Source organism: Oncorhynchus tshawytscha, linkage group LG01 (genome assembly GCF_018296145.1).
Source record: "Oncorhynchus tshawytscha isolate Ot180627B linkage group LG01, Otsh_v2.0, whole genome shotgun sequence".
NCBI classification, from domain to species: Eukaryota; Metazoa; Chordata; class Actinopteri; order Salmoniformes; family Salmonidae; genus Oncorhynchus; species Oncorhynchus tshawytscha.
The window spans coordinates 9,443,399-9,459,061 of NC_056429.1; the positions used below are offsets into that span (position 1 = coordinate 9,443,399).

The window sequence follows — 15,663 nt, forward strand, 5'->3', positions numbered from 1 at the left end:
ACCTTGCTGCTGTCATTCTCTCCAAGCCTGGATAGATTAGTTGGTCAAATAGATGTCAAAAAGCAGATATTGTTTTTGCTTTGAAGCTAACCCCAACCTTAACCCATTACGTTAATTCTCCTAACCTGCTACGAAAAGTCAATTCTGACATACTATAGTATCTAGTCAAAACCCTGTCCAAGGTGCTGAAGAAAAGGGTTAGGAGGCAGCTTGAGAGGCTTCAGAATCATCAGCAACCTAAGCACAAATGTTTGTGTCACCTTTAGATAAAAAGGTCACCAGTAATATTTTAGCTAGGAAAATGAAATACATTTAACAAACCAATATTATTAAATCTCTATAGAAACCATGTCAAGCCATTCCTTCCTGTGGTGCTGAGGGTGAAAGGGAGTACTTCACTGCTGAATTCCACTGCTGTGGAACTGAGCGGATTGGTTAGGTGGAAGCAATATGTTAATATTTCTACCCAGCAAATCACAAGGCAGGACGAAGCAATCCACCATAACATGAATATATATTAATTCCTCTCAGATCTACAGGAAACAGTGGGATGTAATTTCCTTCAAGATACCTTACTCTTCCTTTGACAGCAAGGTCACTTGGGCTTCAGAAAACACCAGTTCTTTTACAAAAAAAAAGTTAAATCAAATCAAATGAACAAATCCTAGCAAGTGAAGCTCAATACAAGCTAAAACAGGGGGTTGTGTTCAGTTGGTCTTTTTTTTGTAGCAACAATTAATAACAGTCCATACCAAACACCACATATGTCCCAAATACCACAAGCTTGGAGGTATGTTTGCTCCCGCGTGTGGAGGGGTGCGGCATTCAGAACTGCACTGGTTGCGTTCAAATCAACAGTTGCTATGTTTCCTTCAACCCGAATGCACCCCAGGAGTCTGTTTTGTCTTTTGCATTGATTGACTATATAGACGATACACCACCAACTATAAAGCAGAGAACCTACAACACAGGTCAACTTCTGTATACTGCATAGTCAGGAAAAGCTTTGAAGGACCATTTGGTAGAAAAATACTCAAATAAATCGATCATGTATGCCAATCAGATTTGATTTCCTTTTTTTAATCCAAAAGTTTTTAAATAACACGGGGAGAAATATTTAATAAAAAAATAAAAGCATGCAAAACATTAATGGAAAACTCAAATTGAGACTCTAAACTCATTTAAATTTAGTAGAAAAGTTACTTGGGAGTTAATTAAAATTGAACTCCCAAGTCCTAAATCTGCCTTGGCTGATTCAAAAGACACCCAATGTCCAATAAAACAAATTGACTTTAATAATCATCTATTCAGCGTCACACAGCCTGTTTTGCAGAGGAAATAATCTAGTTTTTCCTACTACCTAAAAATTCAGAATACATTGGTTTTCAATGTAATTGTCTTATTTTTAACAAGGTTTTACACAAACAAAAGGGCATGGTGGTGGAGACATCAATACAAGTTTGATTTAAAAAAAATTCTGACGAAAACATTTGGATTCATACAAAGTAAGCGAAGAGAGAAGGCCAATCCAAATCCAAGCTCCATTTTTTTTTAAAGAAATAAAAAGATAGAATGCATTTGTCAACAGTTTATAAAACTTTTTTTTTCTGACAAAAATATCAAATCAGGTACAACTTGTCAGTCTCTGGTTCCACAAAAATACTAATAAAAAACTAAAACCACAAGGATCTACTTGAACAATCGCTTCACCAGGCAAGAGTGTGAGGGTGGAAATGTCAGGTAGGAAAGTCCAAATCCCAGTCTCCTTGAAGTGGATTTACTCTGAGGGCAGGAAACGACCAAAAACAACAACTTCCTTTGCACAGGTGTTTGGAGGCGGAGGAAAAAGAACAAGTGGACACATGTTGAGGAGCGGTGGTCATGGAGACCCCCTTGGTTACGGCTGGGATCCTGATGTGCTGCAGTTCAGTGTGTGTAGTGTGTGTGTGATGGTGGACTCAGTAGATTCGGCCTCGGCCCCTGCCTCCGAATCCTCTTCCCCGGCCGCCCCTGAAGCCTCCGCGCTGCTCTGGAATCACAAGACGGGCACAACAAACAGGGGATCAGTATGAACAATCATCATAAGGGCCAGGAGATTTTCCTGACTGTTAGACCTGGCCAGGAATAACCTCTGGGCCTTATTTTGAAGGGATCCAACAGCCTATAAAAGGAAAAACTAACGGTGTTACTTCATGTGTTTCATAGCTCAAAAGGATCGTAATATGGAGACATTCCCTTCCATTCAGTTGCAGATTTCTCAACTGCTCACATGAAACAGAGGGCTCAGCTTGAAAACAATGCCCGATTTGGGTTAATTAAGCAGTAAGGCACCTCAGGTTTGTGGTATATGGCCAATATACCACGGCTAAGGGCTGTGTCCAGGCACTCCGCATTAAGTACAACATTAGCCGTGGTATATTGGCCATATACCACACGGCCTTATTGCTTACGGCTAAGGTTGTCCTTCAGCACTACGCATCGCGGAGTGCCTGGACACAGCCCTTAGCCGTGGTATTTTGGCCATATAACACAAACCTGAGGTGCCTTATTGCGATTACAAACAGGTTACCAACATAATTAAAGCAGTAAAAATATGTTTTGTCATACCTGTGGTATACGGTCTGTTATAACATGGCTGTCAGTCATTCAGCATTCAAGCCTCGAGCAACCCAGTTTATAAAGTCTGATATACCACGGCTGTCAGCCAATCAGCATTCAGGCCTCAAACGACCCAGTTTATAACTATCCTATGAACACGGTACATTCTAGCATCAAATCATTAGCATGTGCACCTCGGTCACTCAAGTAACCAGAAAGGGTGTACGTGGCACAATACACGTTGGAAGTGAACAATATCCAACACACACACATTGGAGAGGCTCAGTAGGCCCCCAAAACATGACTACAGTTCAGTCAGTACATCATCTCACCCAGAGTGACTAAGTTACACCAAGAGCATTCTACTTATGTAGAAGAGACAAAATGTCAGACAATATGAGAAAAAAAACATATGTCTGCGCAACGTCTGTCTTCCACCCGGTGCCCCTAAAACCCAGCTATGGCTCAGTGTGCCACCCTCGCCGCCCCAGCGCCACCCTCACCGTTAGAGAAGTTGCCGATGGTGGCGCTGTACTTGCCACTGGGGGGGTTGTAGATCTGCCGTGCATCCCTCCGGGGCAGGGGGGGGGACAGCTGCTTCTTCATGGTACTGCCTGCACCCATATCCTCCCCGGACGGGCGCTTCAGACTGTGGTGGGCAAAGGTCACAGTGTTATGACCCCAGGTGACCTGATCGAATGGTGTTTTATATCTGAAGATTTGCCACTAACAAGTTGCTAGTGTCCCTGTATAATGCATTACAAATCCATTCATCAGTCATTGATATGGGCAGGTCCGTTGAGATGAGACTGAATCCCATGAATGAACATTACACTCCAATTTACAAAACAGACGGCCTGGCACTGAACTCCCTGACAGACTACTTTTGGAGATCTGAAAACATCTGACCCATTTCGATTTTTGACAGCGTAATGCATCTTTAAGACTGTTAAAGAACACCTCGTCAGAAACCCGATATTCTGGGTCACCAGATTCCCCGTGACAACATTGAAAGAGGCTTACGCTACAGCCTCAGCCTTCTGGACAGGCTTCCAGGACAGCGTGACTGTGCTCTTGTACGAAGGTGGGTTGTGGAAGAGATCCTGCAGAGAAAGGGAACAGTAATGAGAAGGTCAGCTAGTGTTTCAGGGTCGACCAAGTGCGTTTCAGGGTCGACCAAGTGCGTTTCAGGGTCGACCAAGTGCGTTTCAGGGTCGACCAAGTGTTTTGAACGCCTCACCTTGATCAGAACGTTGATGTTGTTGGTGATCTTCAGAGCCACCACTTTGATCTTGTTCTGAGATGGAAAGACAATATAACCATCAGGGAATACTCACAATAGAAAACGGTCTACAGCGCTTCATTGAAATCAGAACAACTGCGAGGCTTGTCAAGAAGAAACAAAACTAGTGACTTATCATTGGAGACCAAAACAACAGCCATGATACATAGCTACCTCTTCGGTCTTCAGTGCGTCTCCAGTCTTGCCTTGCAGGGCAACTCGCAGCTGGCGAATGTACACCTGCAGCCCTCTGGCGAAGTACTGTAATCTGGAGGCAGGAGAGAAATAACAAACTTGGGTTATACACCTTTCAAACCAAGACATTTTTCCTCGCCATCTTCAGCATCCCACCAACTTTTAGTTACATATTTCCGCCAACCGCCCTAGTAATGATCTCGGGAAAGTTCTGCGTACGGCCGAGTATGAACCGTAGACGTAATGCTGAGGCGGTATTGGCACGCTCTTGGTGGTTGCTAGGCAGCTAACTACTATCATCCTGGCAGTTGTAAACTTTGCGAGGCATGTCACTTCATCCATCTCGTCGCGTTGCCCACCACACGCACTGTTGTTTCCTCAACCACAACTGGATGGATCCATAAAGACTTAGTGGGAATAAATATCACTGAATGACAAAGAAAATATGGAAATAAAATAGGCTAATACAATTGAAGGCATCAAATTGTTGCTTCCTGAAAGGGGGGCAGGGTAGGGGCGGCAGGGTAGGGGAGGCAGGGTAGCCTAGTGATTAGAGCGTTGAACTAGTAACCGGAAGGTTGCAAGTTCAAACCCCCGAGCTGACAAGGTACAAATCTGTCATTCTGCCCCTGAACAGACAGTTAACCCACTAGGCCGTCATTGAAAATAAGAATTTGTTCTTAACTGACTTGCCTGGTTAAATAAAAGGTAAAAAAAACCAACAAGTTAAATTTAAAAAATTAAAAAATCAATTTTTATAAACTCTATTTCAGCACTGTTTTGAGACAAACGTGAATATTTTTTTATTTTCACCGAATCGCCGTTTGGATATTGGTTAGGCTGTGGAAATGTTAGCTAAGTTGAGGCGAGTGCTGCTCACGATTATCTTGTCTAGTTGGCTCATTATTTTGCATTGATCAGAACATTTTGCCAGCATGTTATGTAGTTTAACTAACAGATTATTTTGCTCTTCACTCGCAGTCGCTTCGTAGCCTAGGCCTACTCCCAACCAACATGTGACTCGCCTTAAAGTGATTTTGTTTCACTGAATATCTGTCTGTATATTAGGTTAATTCTAAATAAGTAGAGGTGGGACAGCTCCATCTATCGCTGCTCAGAAACATTTAGCATGCTATAATGTAGCCTAAATCAGGTAAACGTCTATTATTTTGGCTCAATTGCATAAATGCAACTCCAAAAGCCCAACGGAGGATGTGAAATTTGAACACGAGACTCAAATGATTTTCAGAACGCTATTATTTTCTACGGGTATAAATAATGAAGATACTCAACGTGAGACCCTACCCCTGCTCCCTAACAAAACAGAGAGGTTAGGAAAGAGAAAAAGAGGATAAAATTGAATTTAAAAAATCATGGACTTGCCATGGGCTCTTTATTTATATGGACAGCAGTTCCACACGTTGCCATGCAGGAAAAATATATTATTTTGTGTGTAATTTATTCTGTTATATTTCATTATATTCTTAGCCTACTATAAAAATACAATGAGCTCCAATTGGGACAGTGAAACATTTGTTGTTTTGACTGTATACTCCAACGCTTTGAAATTATACAATGACTGAGGTTAACGTGAAGACTGTCCGCTTTAATTTGAGGGTATTTTCATCCATATCAGATGAACGGTTTAGAAATGACAGAACTTTGTGTACATATCATCCCACCCATTTTAAAGGAACAAAAATATTGGGGCCAGTCAACTTGTGTATTAAAGTAGTCAACTTGTGTATTAAAGTAGTCAACTTGTGTATTAAAGTAGTTTGGTCCCTTATTCAGATTGGAGGTTAACTATAAAGTAACGCTAGTGGTCAGCAACTCTGACGTGGAAGCCAAACAACTCAACTGCTTAGAATAATGCTTGTTAATGATTTGTAACTTAAGTTGATGCCTTGTACGTCCATCCATTCCTTTTACAGCGTAATTAAAATACACTTGTATTTAGAATTCCATTTTTCAGACATTTCTTCATGGTCTATTACTGTAAATCACCTACAGTCTCCTGGAACAATTCTGTTTATCTTCTGGACTCAGAAAGACAATTCAGATAAAGACAATTCATTTAATTTGAAATCCAAAGTGCTGGAAGTACAGAGCCAAAACAACTAAATGTGTCACTGTCCCAATGCTTTGAGCTCACTGTATTATGTGTGTTGACTGTAGTCAGGGTAGCCCAAGTAGGCCTAGTTTGTTGAATGATCAATAAACACCTATTGATTTCATGTGAACGGCTCAGCCATATAGGCGGCACAGACTAGTAACACCATTCAACTCGAAATATGCCATTCTAATTAGAGGTTGACCGATTTCAAGCTTTCATATTCAGAAATCTGTATTTATGGACACCGATTTGGCCAATTTTTTAAATATATTTTTATTTAATCTTTATTTAACTAGGCAAGTCAGTTAAGAACACATTCTTATTTTCAATGACGGCCTAGGAACCCTAGGTGGGTTAACTGCCTTGTTCAGGGGCAGAACGACAGATTTTCACCATGTCAGTTGGCAACCTTACAGTTAACTCGTCCAACACTCTAACCACACTCTAACCACAAGGAGACTGCCTGTTACGCGAATGCAGTAAGCCAAGGTAAATTGCTAGCTAGCATTAAACTTATCTTATAATAAACAATCATAATCACTAGTTAAAGACACATGGTCGATGATATTACTAGATATTATCTAGCGTGTCCTGCGTTGCATATAATCTGACTGAGCATACAAGCATACAAGTATCTGACTGAGCGGTGGTAGGCAGCAGCAGGCTCTTAAGCATTCATTCAAACAGCACTTTTGTGCGTTTTGCCAGCAGCTCTTCGTTGTGCGTCAAGCATTGCGCCGTTTATGACTTCAAGCCTATCAACTCCTGAGATGAGGCTGGTGTAGCCAATGTGAAATGGCTAGCTAGTTAGCGGGGTGCGCGCTAATAGCGTTTCAAACGTCACTCGCTCTGAGATCTGGAGTAGTTGTTCCCCTTGCTCTGCATGGGTAACGCTGCTTCGAGGGTGGCTGTTGTCAATGTGTTCCTGGTTCGAGCCCAGGTATGAGCCCAGGTATACTGTTACACTGGCAATACTATAGTGCCTATAAGAACATCCAAGAGTCAAAGGTGAATGAAATACAAATCGTACAGAGAGAAATGGTCCTATAATTCCTATAATAACTACAACCTAAAGCTTCTTACCTGGGAATATTGAAGACTCATGTTAAAAGGAACCACCAGCTTTCATATGTTCTCATATTCTGAGCAAGGAACTTAAATGTTAGCTTTCTTACATGGCACATATTGCACTTTTACTTTCTTCTCCAACACTTTGTTTTTGCATTATTTAAACCAAATTGAACATGTTTCATTATTTATTTGAGGCTAAATTGATTTTATTGATGTATTATATTAAGTTAAAATAAGTGTTCATTCAGTATTGTTGTAATTGTCATTATTACAAATAAATAACATGGAAAAAATTAATTCCACCCCCCAAAATTGCCCGATTAATCGGTATCGGCTTTTTTGGAGTCCTCCAATAATCGGTAGCGGCGTTGAAAAATCATAATCGGTCGACCTCTTATTCTAATCTTTTGAAAATACATTATTCGTTTTGTGTTTTAGGACCTGCCAAAAACGATCTAATAGTGGATTTCTTTGTGATGGGTGTATATTCCAACGGATTAATTCAAATAAGACGCCCACCCACATCTACTCCCACACTGGACGGCCTGTAGAAAAGTCTGTATGCAAAAGGGTACTAGACTGACTTAAAATACAAATAAAATTATGACTCGGTAAACAATCACTAACATTACTGGCATCCACACGCTACAGTAGACTGATAGAAATGAAACAGAAGCTTTGTCAAAACGCAGATGACTGATGAAAATGGGGACCAAAATAAATGTAAATGCCACAACACTTTTCAAAAAGACAAGCGAACGTTGCCAAAAACGTAACAGGGCAAACCCTCCTCTACCTGATTTTGAAGTCTTTGAGGCGCTCTGCATTGATCTTGTCAATGAGGAAATCGGGGAGCTTTTTGCCCAGCTGGTGGAAGCTGAAGAGGAGACACTCCACGTAGCTGAACTGCAGCTTGGGCTCGTCGCTCAGTGTGTTCTCTCCGTTCTCACCCTCCGCCTCTGGAGGCAGCGGCATGAACTCCTAGACACAGGGAGGACCAGTTAGCCTTCCACCGGTCCGGACCGGTTAGCCTTCCACCGGTCCGGACCGGTTAAGGGCAAAACACACCATAACCAACATCAGCCTCATACCTTGGCACAGTCTGTTTGGTCCATTGGCCTTTTACCAGTCTGACAAACCAGACCGTTACATAAGCTGGTCCAAAATCAACAACTAGATATAGTGATATGCAGTCAGGTTAGAAGGTACCAGAGAGATACCAGTATGGTGAAAGCACTCCTAACCCCATGAGAAGGCTGAGCTGCGCTAGGCTGTTACTTACCAGCAGCTTCTCAAACAGCATGGTGAGGTTGGTCTCCACCTTCTCCATGTCTCCACAGAATGGACTCATCTCAGCAAGCAGCTTCAACACCTACACACACACGCCACATATCAATGCTATTGTCCCCGGCATGTTGGAGCCAACATGGAGGACTAGTTGCCTGAACTTTGTACGGTTGGTACAGGGGAGGGTGGTAACTGACCTCCAGCTGAATGTCCAGCTCTGCCACGGGACTGGTCAGGGAGCTGAGGTTGGGCAGGACGTGGTCACAGAAGTAAGTGACGAAGCGGGTGGAATGGACATTTTTCTGGAAGTGTAAAAATAATGAGTTTCAAGTTCAAGAAGTTCAAGTTCATTTGTCTCTGAGGAACATTTGTTTTAGGGGGAGGTCAGAAGCTTGAACAAACACGCATAAATAGAAAATAAGTAAAAATGAGACGTAAAGGCAAACACACAATTAGCATTTTGCAAACAATTACAGTGTGTGTGTGTATGGTGATAGTAAGCATTGTAAAACAACATTTCCCCCAGTGTGTTTGGTGATACTGTGTGTTGTGAGTGGGAGATAAGCAGTTGCTTCAGTTGGTAAGTGTGGCACCTAGAAGGTCGCAGGTTCAAGTCCTCAGGGGACACACAAAAATGACTATGAACTCACTGTACTGGAAGACACTAAGTGGAGTATAGTATGTTAGAATGTCTGCGTGTCACTCACAGAGAAGAGGGGGAGTATATTATTATGGCCTGTGTCTATGTTATAGTGTGTATCACTCACAGAGAAGAGGTGGAGTATATTATTATGGCCCGTGTGTGTGTTAGTGTGTGTGTGTGTATCACTCAGAGAAGAGGTGGAGTATATTATTATGGCCTGTGTGTGTGTTATAGTGTGTATCACTCACAGAGAAGAGGGGCAGGGCTTGGCGCGTGCACTGCAGCAGGCGGTCCACAGTGTCGGGGTCAGCGGGGTTCAGGGCCTGCTCCAGAAAGGCCTGCTCCACCACCAGCTCCACCAGCTGCTGCCGTCCACTCATCGTCTGCAGGCCCTTCAGCACCATCAGGATCCGCATCAGCAGCACAAACTCTTCCCCAGTCACGTCCTCCAGCACCTGGGGTTGGAACAGGGTCAACGTGGGACACAGGGTCAACGTGGGACACAGGGTCAACGTGGGACACAGGGCTGGGTCGTGTTCAGTAGGCACCAAACAGAAGAAAACTGACTAAAACTGGGAGGGACTACCAGGACTTGCCCAACAAGAAAGTAATTTTTTGCTTTCAAGACATTTTGCTACGATGTGCTCTAATGAAAATGACCCAGGAGCCAGTTACAAATATATCCTACCTCCAACTAGGTGGCAGATCCCTCCTACGGAGCTCTTGTATTCAGTTTGTCAATTAATAGTAATAAAAACAAATTTGAATCTATCCAAGCCCTCTCACAAAGAGCTCTACTAACCAGCCCCAAGCAGTGAGTTGGTTCACCACACGGATCGTTGCTACCAGAGCAGAGCGCTATGGAACAGACCTTCTTTGTCTCTGTGAAGATGTAGTCCTCCACCTCCTTGGTCATGGCGTCCTCAGGCATGGTCTTCAGCTTGATGGAGAGGAACTTGATGGCCCTCTCCCTTACTATGTCCTCCCCCTGCAGGATCTGAGAGAACAGACCTCCTAGTGTAGCTGAGACAGAATAGAGAAATGCAGGTTGGTTATCCACAGGACATAAAGAGGCTATGCAGAAGTCCTGCCTCTGGGGAGGGGGGGCTCGAGGCAAAGAAAAGGGTATTATAACCATGTTATGCTCACCTCAACTAACTAGGACTATCCACTAACTAGGATGGTTAATTTAATTTTTTATCTATTCCGGTGCCCATTTCACCCATTCATTTGGGATTAAGGCCTGCTACATGTTTACTAAAGCGTTGTTTCAGAGTTCTACACAACAGACGGCATGGAATACAGTCAGGTATGAAAACACCTGGAAAAAAACACATTTATTTTGAACTACTCTTTTCTTTTTAGAGCATTGCACGAATACAAGAGCACGAGGCAGGGCGCCCTGCCTTTTCACTAGTGTATACAAGAGCACGAGGCACTGCATCCTGCCTGTTGACTCGTGAAGTTGTCCGTCATCTCACAATTGAAAACATACCCATACATGAGATAAAAAATATATTTAATTGAAATGTTAAAAAAAAAATGGACACTTACCCTTCGCGTCCATCTTGAAGATGGAGACCAGAGCTGTGTTCACTTGGTTGAATTCAGCCGAATCTTCTGTAAAAAACAACGTAGAAGAGAGTATAAATATTGGTCCAACAGCATCCCAGACGGTACATATCTCCTATTGACACCGACCCAAACACCATGGTATACATAATGTCCACTCCCAGGAGAGTACAAACATTTCCCCTCAACAGGGCACATGCTACATAGGTTTGATACAAGGTACGAGTGTTGCTCGGTATACCGGTAACGTTCCCATGGTAATTGTACATTACAAAAACACCCCAATTCCAACAGTTTTAGAATAACACAGTAACGTTTCATCTGATACTACCGATTATTTTCAGCCCTACCGATCTAAAGAACCTGCTTGCACTTGTTATAAAATGTTAATAAATTCAGTTGAATTCAAGCAACAGCCACTGGTACTCGCCTCCTCCCCTCCCTCCGTCCACCCCTCACTCGCCTCCTCCTCTCCCTCCGTCCACCCCTCACTCGCCTCCTCCTCTCCCTCCGTCCACCCCTCACTCGCCTCCTCCTCTCCCTCCGTCCACCCCTCACTCGCCTCCTCCTCTCCCTCCGTCCACCCCTCACTCGCCTCCTCCTCTCCCTCCGTCCACCCCTCACTCGCCTCCTCCTCTCCCTCCGTCCACCCCTCACTCGCCTCCTCCCCTCCCTCCGTCCACCCCTCACTCGCCTCCTCCTCTCCCTCCGTCCACCCCTCACTCGCCTCCTCCTCTCCCTCCGTCCACCCCTCACTCGCCTCCTTCTCTCTGGGCTTTCCCTGTATATAATCTTGCAATTGTACTGCTGCTCTTTAATTACTTGTTACTTTTATTTCTTATTCCTATTTTTTCTTAAACTGCATTGTTGGTTAGGGGCTCATAAGTAAGCATTTCACTGTGAGGTCTACTACACCTGTTGTATTCAGCACTTCACTGTAAGGTCTACTAGACCCGTTGTATTCAGCATTTCACTTTAAGGTCTACTACACATGTTGTATTCAGCACTTCACTGTAAGGTGTACCTGCTGTATTCGGGGCCAGTGACAAATACAATTTGATCTATTCCTTTATCAGTTTTTAAAATGAAATTTAGCCGTGATGGCAAGTGGGATTTTTTAAATGTATTTAACCAGACAAATCAGTTAAGAACAAATTCCTATTTACAATGACAGTCCACCAAAAGGCATCCTGAGGAGATTGGGATACATTTTTGTAAAAAAAAAAAAAAAAAACACGACAAAACACACATCACAACACTACATTAAGAGGGACATAAGACAACAACATAGCATGGCAGCAACACATGACAACATAGCATGGCAGCAACACATGACAACAACACAACATGGTAACATGCCTAACATTTTAAAAGTTGGGAGCAGTGTATTTATGAGAGACACAGAAACAGAGTGTGATGAAGGGAGGGAGATGTGTGTTTGTGGGAGAGAGAGTAGTGTGTGTGTTTATGAAGGATTAGATTTGTGTTTATTAAGTGAGGAATAAAGAAGGTTTCATGCAGTATTTCCCCTTACTGCCATAACAACATGCAGATCATTATGCATGTGTATTCCACTAGGTCACTCCCACGTATGTGGTAAAAGCGATACTTGGCCTGGTATCAAAATTACAATTTTTGTATCACAACAACACCAAGTTACATGTGAAAATGTCTAGGAGGGTTAGCTTAAGAGTACTGTACCTGTCTGGAGAAGCTGGGTGAGGATATCTGCTACCCTGACGATGTTCTCCCCGGCTGCGAAACGGGGGAGCTCTTTGATGGCCTGCCTCCGAATCTACAGGAGAAAAGACGAAGAACCGACAACCGGTAAGCAACAGAGTAGTAGGACTACCGTAACCAGGCATTAGATATACAGCTACTCATTTAAATTGATTGGTTAAAATCTAACTTCTTTTCTTCTCCATTCTGCACAATGGAATTACCCAAATGGATATGATAGTGCCACTGGGATAAAATCCTTACCGAGACGTCTTCATCCTCACACAGGTCAAGCTGAGCGTTGATTGCTGCATCCGCCAGCTCTGGGAAACTGCTGAAGAATTTGGGAATGAACTGTGCTGCCAAGCGCTTCTCTTTAGGACCCCCTTTCACGCCATCAAGGATCACCTGATAGGCATCTTTGTGCTGGAGGACAGATCCAAACAATTTGATACATTAACAAGTTTGTAATATCAGGACATCACTGTCAAACATGAATGCAAAAGCTTCCAGTTTAGTGTTGATCAAAATACTGATTAGACTAGAGATGAGACTTCTGCCCAACAAGCATGCAATACTTGAATCCCTTGGCATTATACTAGCAAGTTGTCAGTAGTAGTAGCTACCTAGCTAACAACACTATAGTAAGAGAGCGCCTTTGATTTTTACATTGTAAATCTAACCAGCATGACAAGTTATAAGTCATGCCATGGCTCAATTACTTTTTTTCAGGAGCTGTGCAAGGCTATCAATAATCCATCTTAGACAATTAACGTTAGCTAGCTATCCGCTAATTAGCTAGTGGGATAGGGGTCAGGTCAAATCAATTGGCTAGCATGAAGCTAGCTAGCGGTCTGTATTCTCTGTTTTGACTTCGCTAAGCTAACTAAAATGGATTATAAACCATCGCCAAGTAAGTAACTAGCTGGTTAACTTGCTTGCTATAAATGTAAATTAGTTCCATGAGTTACCTGGAAAGCTACGATACAAACGCCGGGTAAATCAAGTGAAACAGGATTAGCTATCAAATTAGGCCCATTTTAGCTTGCTAACAAGCTAACGTTAGTTTAACATGAGATGCTAACTAGCTAGTTACTATACTTAACCAATGTGTGTGGTTCGGCCTAACTTTCACCTCTGGCTTCCACTGCTGTAACTTATTTGAAGAATAAAAAAAATGGCGCTATTCTGGAAGATACTTCAATTACTTAGATAAGTAGTCATCCATCTCCTGCATACCTGGCTCAGATCCTCCGGCTTGGCATCAGCAAGAATCCCATAGTTACGATACAGCTCCTCGATAGTGACCGCCATCAGAGTGCGTCCAACTGCGTGTTGTCGAGATGAGAATACAAACAATATTCCACCGATATGACTTTAAATTCTTCCCTTTGAGTCCAGAATTTCTCCAAAAACATATACAATATTACGTGCTGTGTATTGGACAAGGGGATGGGGAGAGGAAATTTCTAGAACGCTGCGAATGAAACCCCGTTGTCCGCTCCAACAATGTACACGACTAGCCTTGCTACGAAAATTAGTATCAGGAAGTACATTAGTGCGCATGCGCTTCCTTCAGGGACGCACACCAACGTCCTGGAACGCGCGGACAAGATTCCTCATCTTCATCTTCCCAACAATACTGTAATTTACACTGTCCGAGTGAAGTTATATATTTGATAACAGTGATGGCAAACGCACATCCTATACATAAAATAAGGGACAATGGACCTTTAATATCACTGTATGATAAGTTTTTAATGGCACAGATTTCAGACCAACTCGAGCGCATCCAAAGGCTGGTCTAACATCAACATTATGCAAAAATGTTCAGTGGTGGAAAAAAGTACCCCATTGTTACACTTTTAAATGTATTATTATTAAGACGACTCAAGTAAATTTGAAAAGTCACCGAGTAAAATACCAATTGAGTAAAAGTCTCAAAGTACATTATTTGGTATTAAATATACTTATAAAAGAAAACTATAATTTCAAATGTCTTATATGAAGCAAACCAGATTATTTATTTATATATAAACAATGTATGGATAGCCAGGGGCACTCCAACACTCAGACATCATTTACAAACGAAGCACTTGTGTTTAGTGAGTCCACCAAATCAGAAGCAGCAGCGAGGACCCGCATTCTCTTGATAAGTGCATGAATTTCACAATTTTCCTGTTCTGCTAAGCATTCGGGAATGTTACGAGTAAGTCTGAGTGTCAGGGAAAGGGTATGGGAGTAAAGAGCACATATTTTCATTAGGACTGTAGTAGAGTAAAACTAAAAGTTGTCAAATCTAAATAGTAAATTACAGATACAAAAACGACTTAAGTAGTACTTCAAAGTATTTTTTTTACGTATTTACTTTACACCACTGAAAATGGTCTAATCCATGTTGTTTCAATACACAAACCAAAAATGAACCGGAAGGCAAGTGGATGCTATAGAGACTCAGTGTAACTTTAATAACTGTAGATGATAACATGTATTAAATCAGCATAATCATTTAGACCACATTGACATATTTGACTCATGGCTGATGTCTGCCTTTCTTAGGTTTCCACTAGAGGTCTTCACAGATCCACCCGAACCGAATACCCGAGAGGGTTCGGATCCAGAATTCTAAATAATGTCACAGGTCTGGGTCGGATCTGATATGATTGTCATGGGTATGTGTAATTTTAACGACCAAATAAACACGCAAACCTGGTTTCAAAAAACAGATAAAGCAACCCGGCACGCCTCTCTCCTATTGGACCTAGATAGTTTGTGTGTATGCATTGATATGTAGGCTACGTGTGCCTTTAAAAAAAAAAATGTATGTAGTTCTGTCCTTGAGCCGTTCGGGGATCCTAATAAAATACCAAATACCAAAACCGACTTGTCCGGAAGTACCCGTACAGATCTGCTGCAGTACAGAGAGAGAGAAATCATATAATTTAAGCTGCTCCTCATTTCACAAGAGTGGCATGTCTAGCTTGTTGTTAGCCAATCATAAGTCATCAAAGCAGCAATAGGCTAGACCAGTGTTTTCCAAACTCAGTCCCGAGACCCTAAGCGGTACACGTTTTGTTTGTTTGCCTTAGCACTACACAGCTGATTCAAATAATCAACTCATCATTAAAAACGTTGATTATTTGAATCAGCTGTGTAGAGCTAAGGCAAACAAACAAAACG

General features: G+C 42.3%; 1 protein-coding gene across 1 annotated transcript; it reads right to left on the reverse strand.

Moving 5' to 3' along the window:
• Positions 1-1,059: 1,059 nt before the first annotated feature.
• On the reverse strand, positions 1,060-14,033 carry api5 (apoptosis inhibitor 5). Its single transcript, XM_024445549.2, has 14 exons — positions 13,723-14,033; positions 12,748-12,909; positions 12,466-12,559; positions 10,747-10,812; positions 10,064-10,215; positions 9,441-9,647; positions 8,747-8,851; positions 8,545-8,634; positions 8,059-8,243; positions 4,055-4,148; positions 3,839-3,895; positions 3,622-3,701; positions 3,102-3,247; positions 1,060-2,029 (listed from the first exon to the last, which is right to left on the reverse strand). The coding sequence occupies exons 1-14, from the start codon at positions 13,795-13,797 to the stop codon at positions 1,959-1,961; spliced, it is 1,584 nt and encodes a 527-aa protein (XP_024301317.1). The 5' UTR covers positions 13,798-14,033; the 3' UTR covers positions 1,060-1,958.
• Between the last annotated feature and the right edge of the window lie 1,630 nt (positions 14,034-15,663).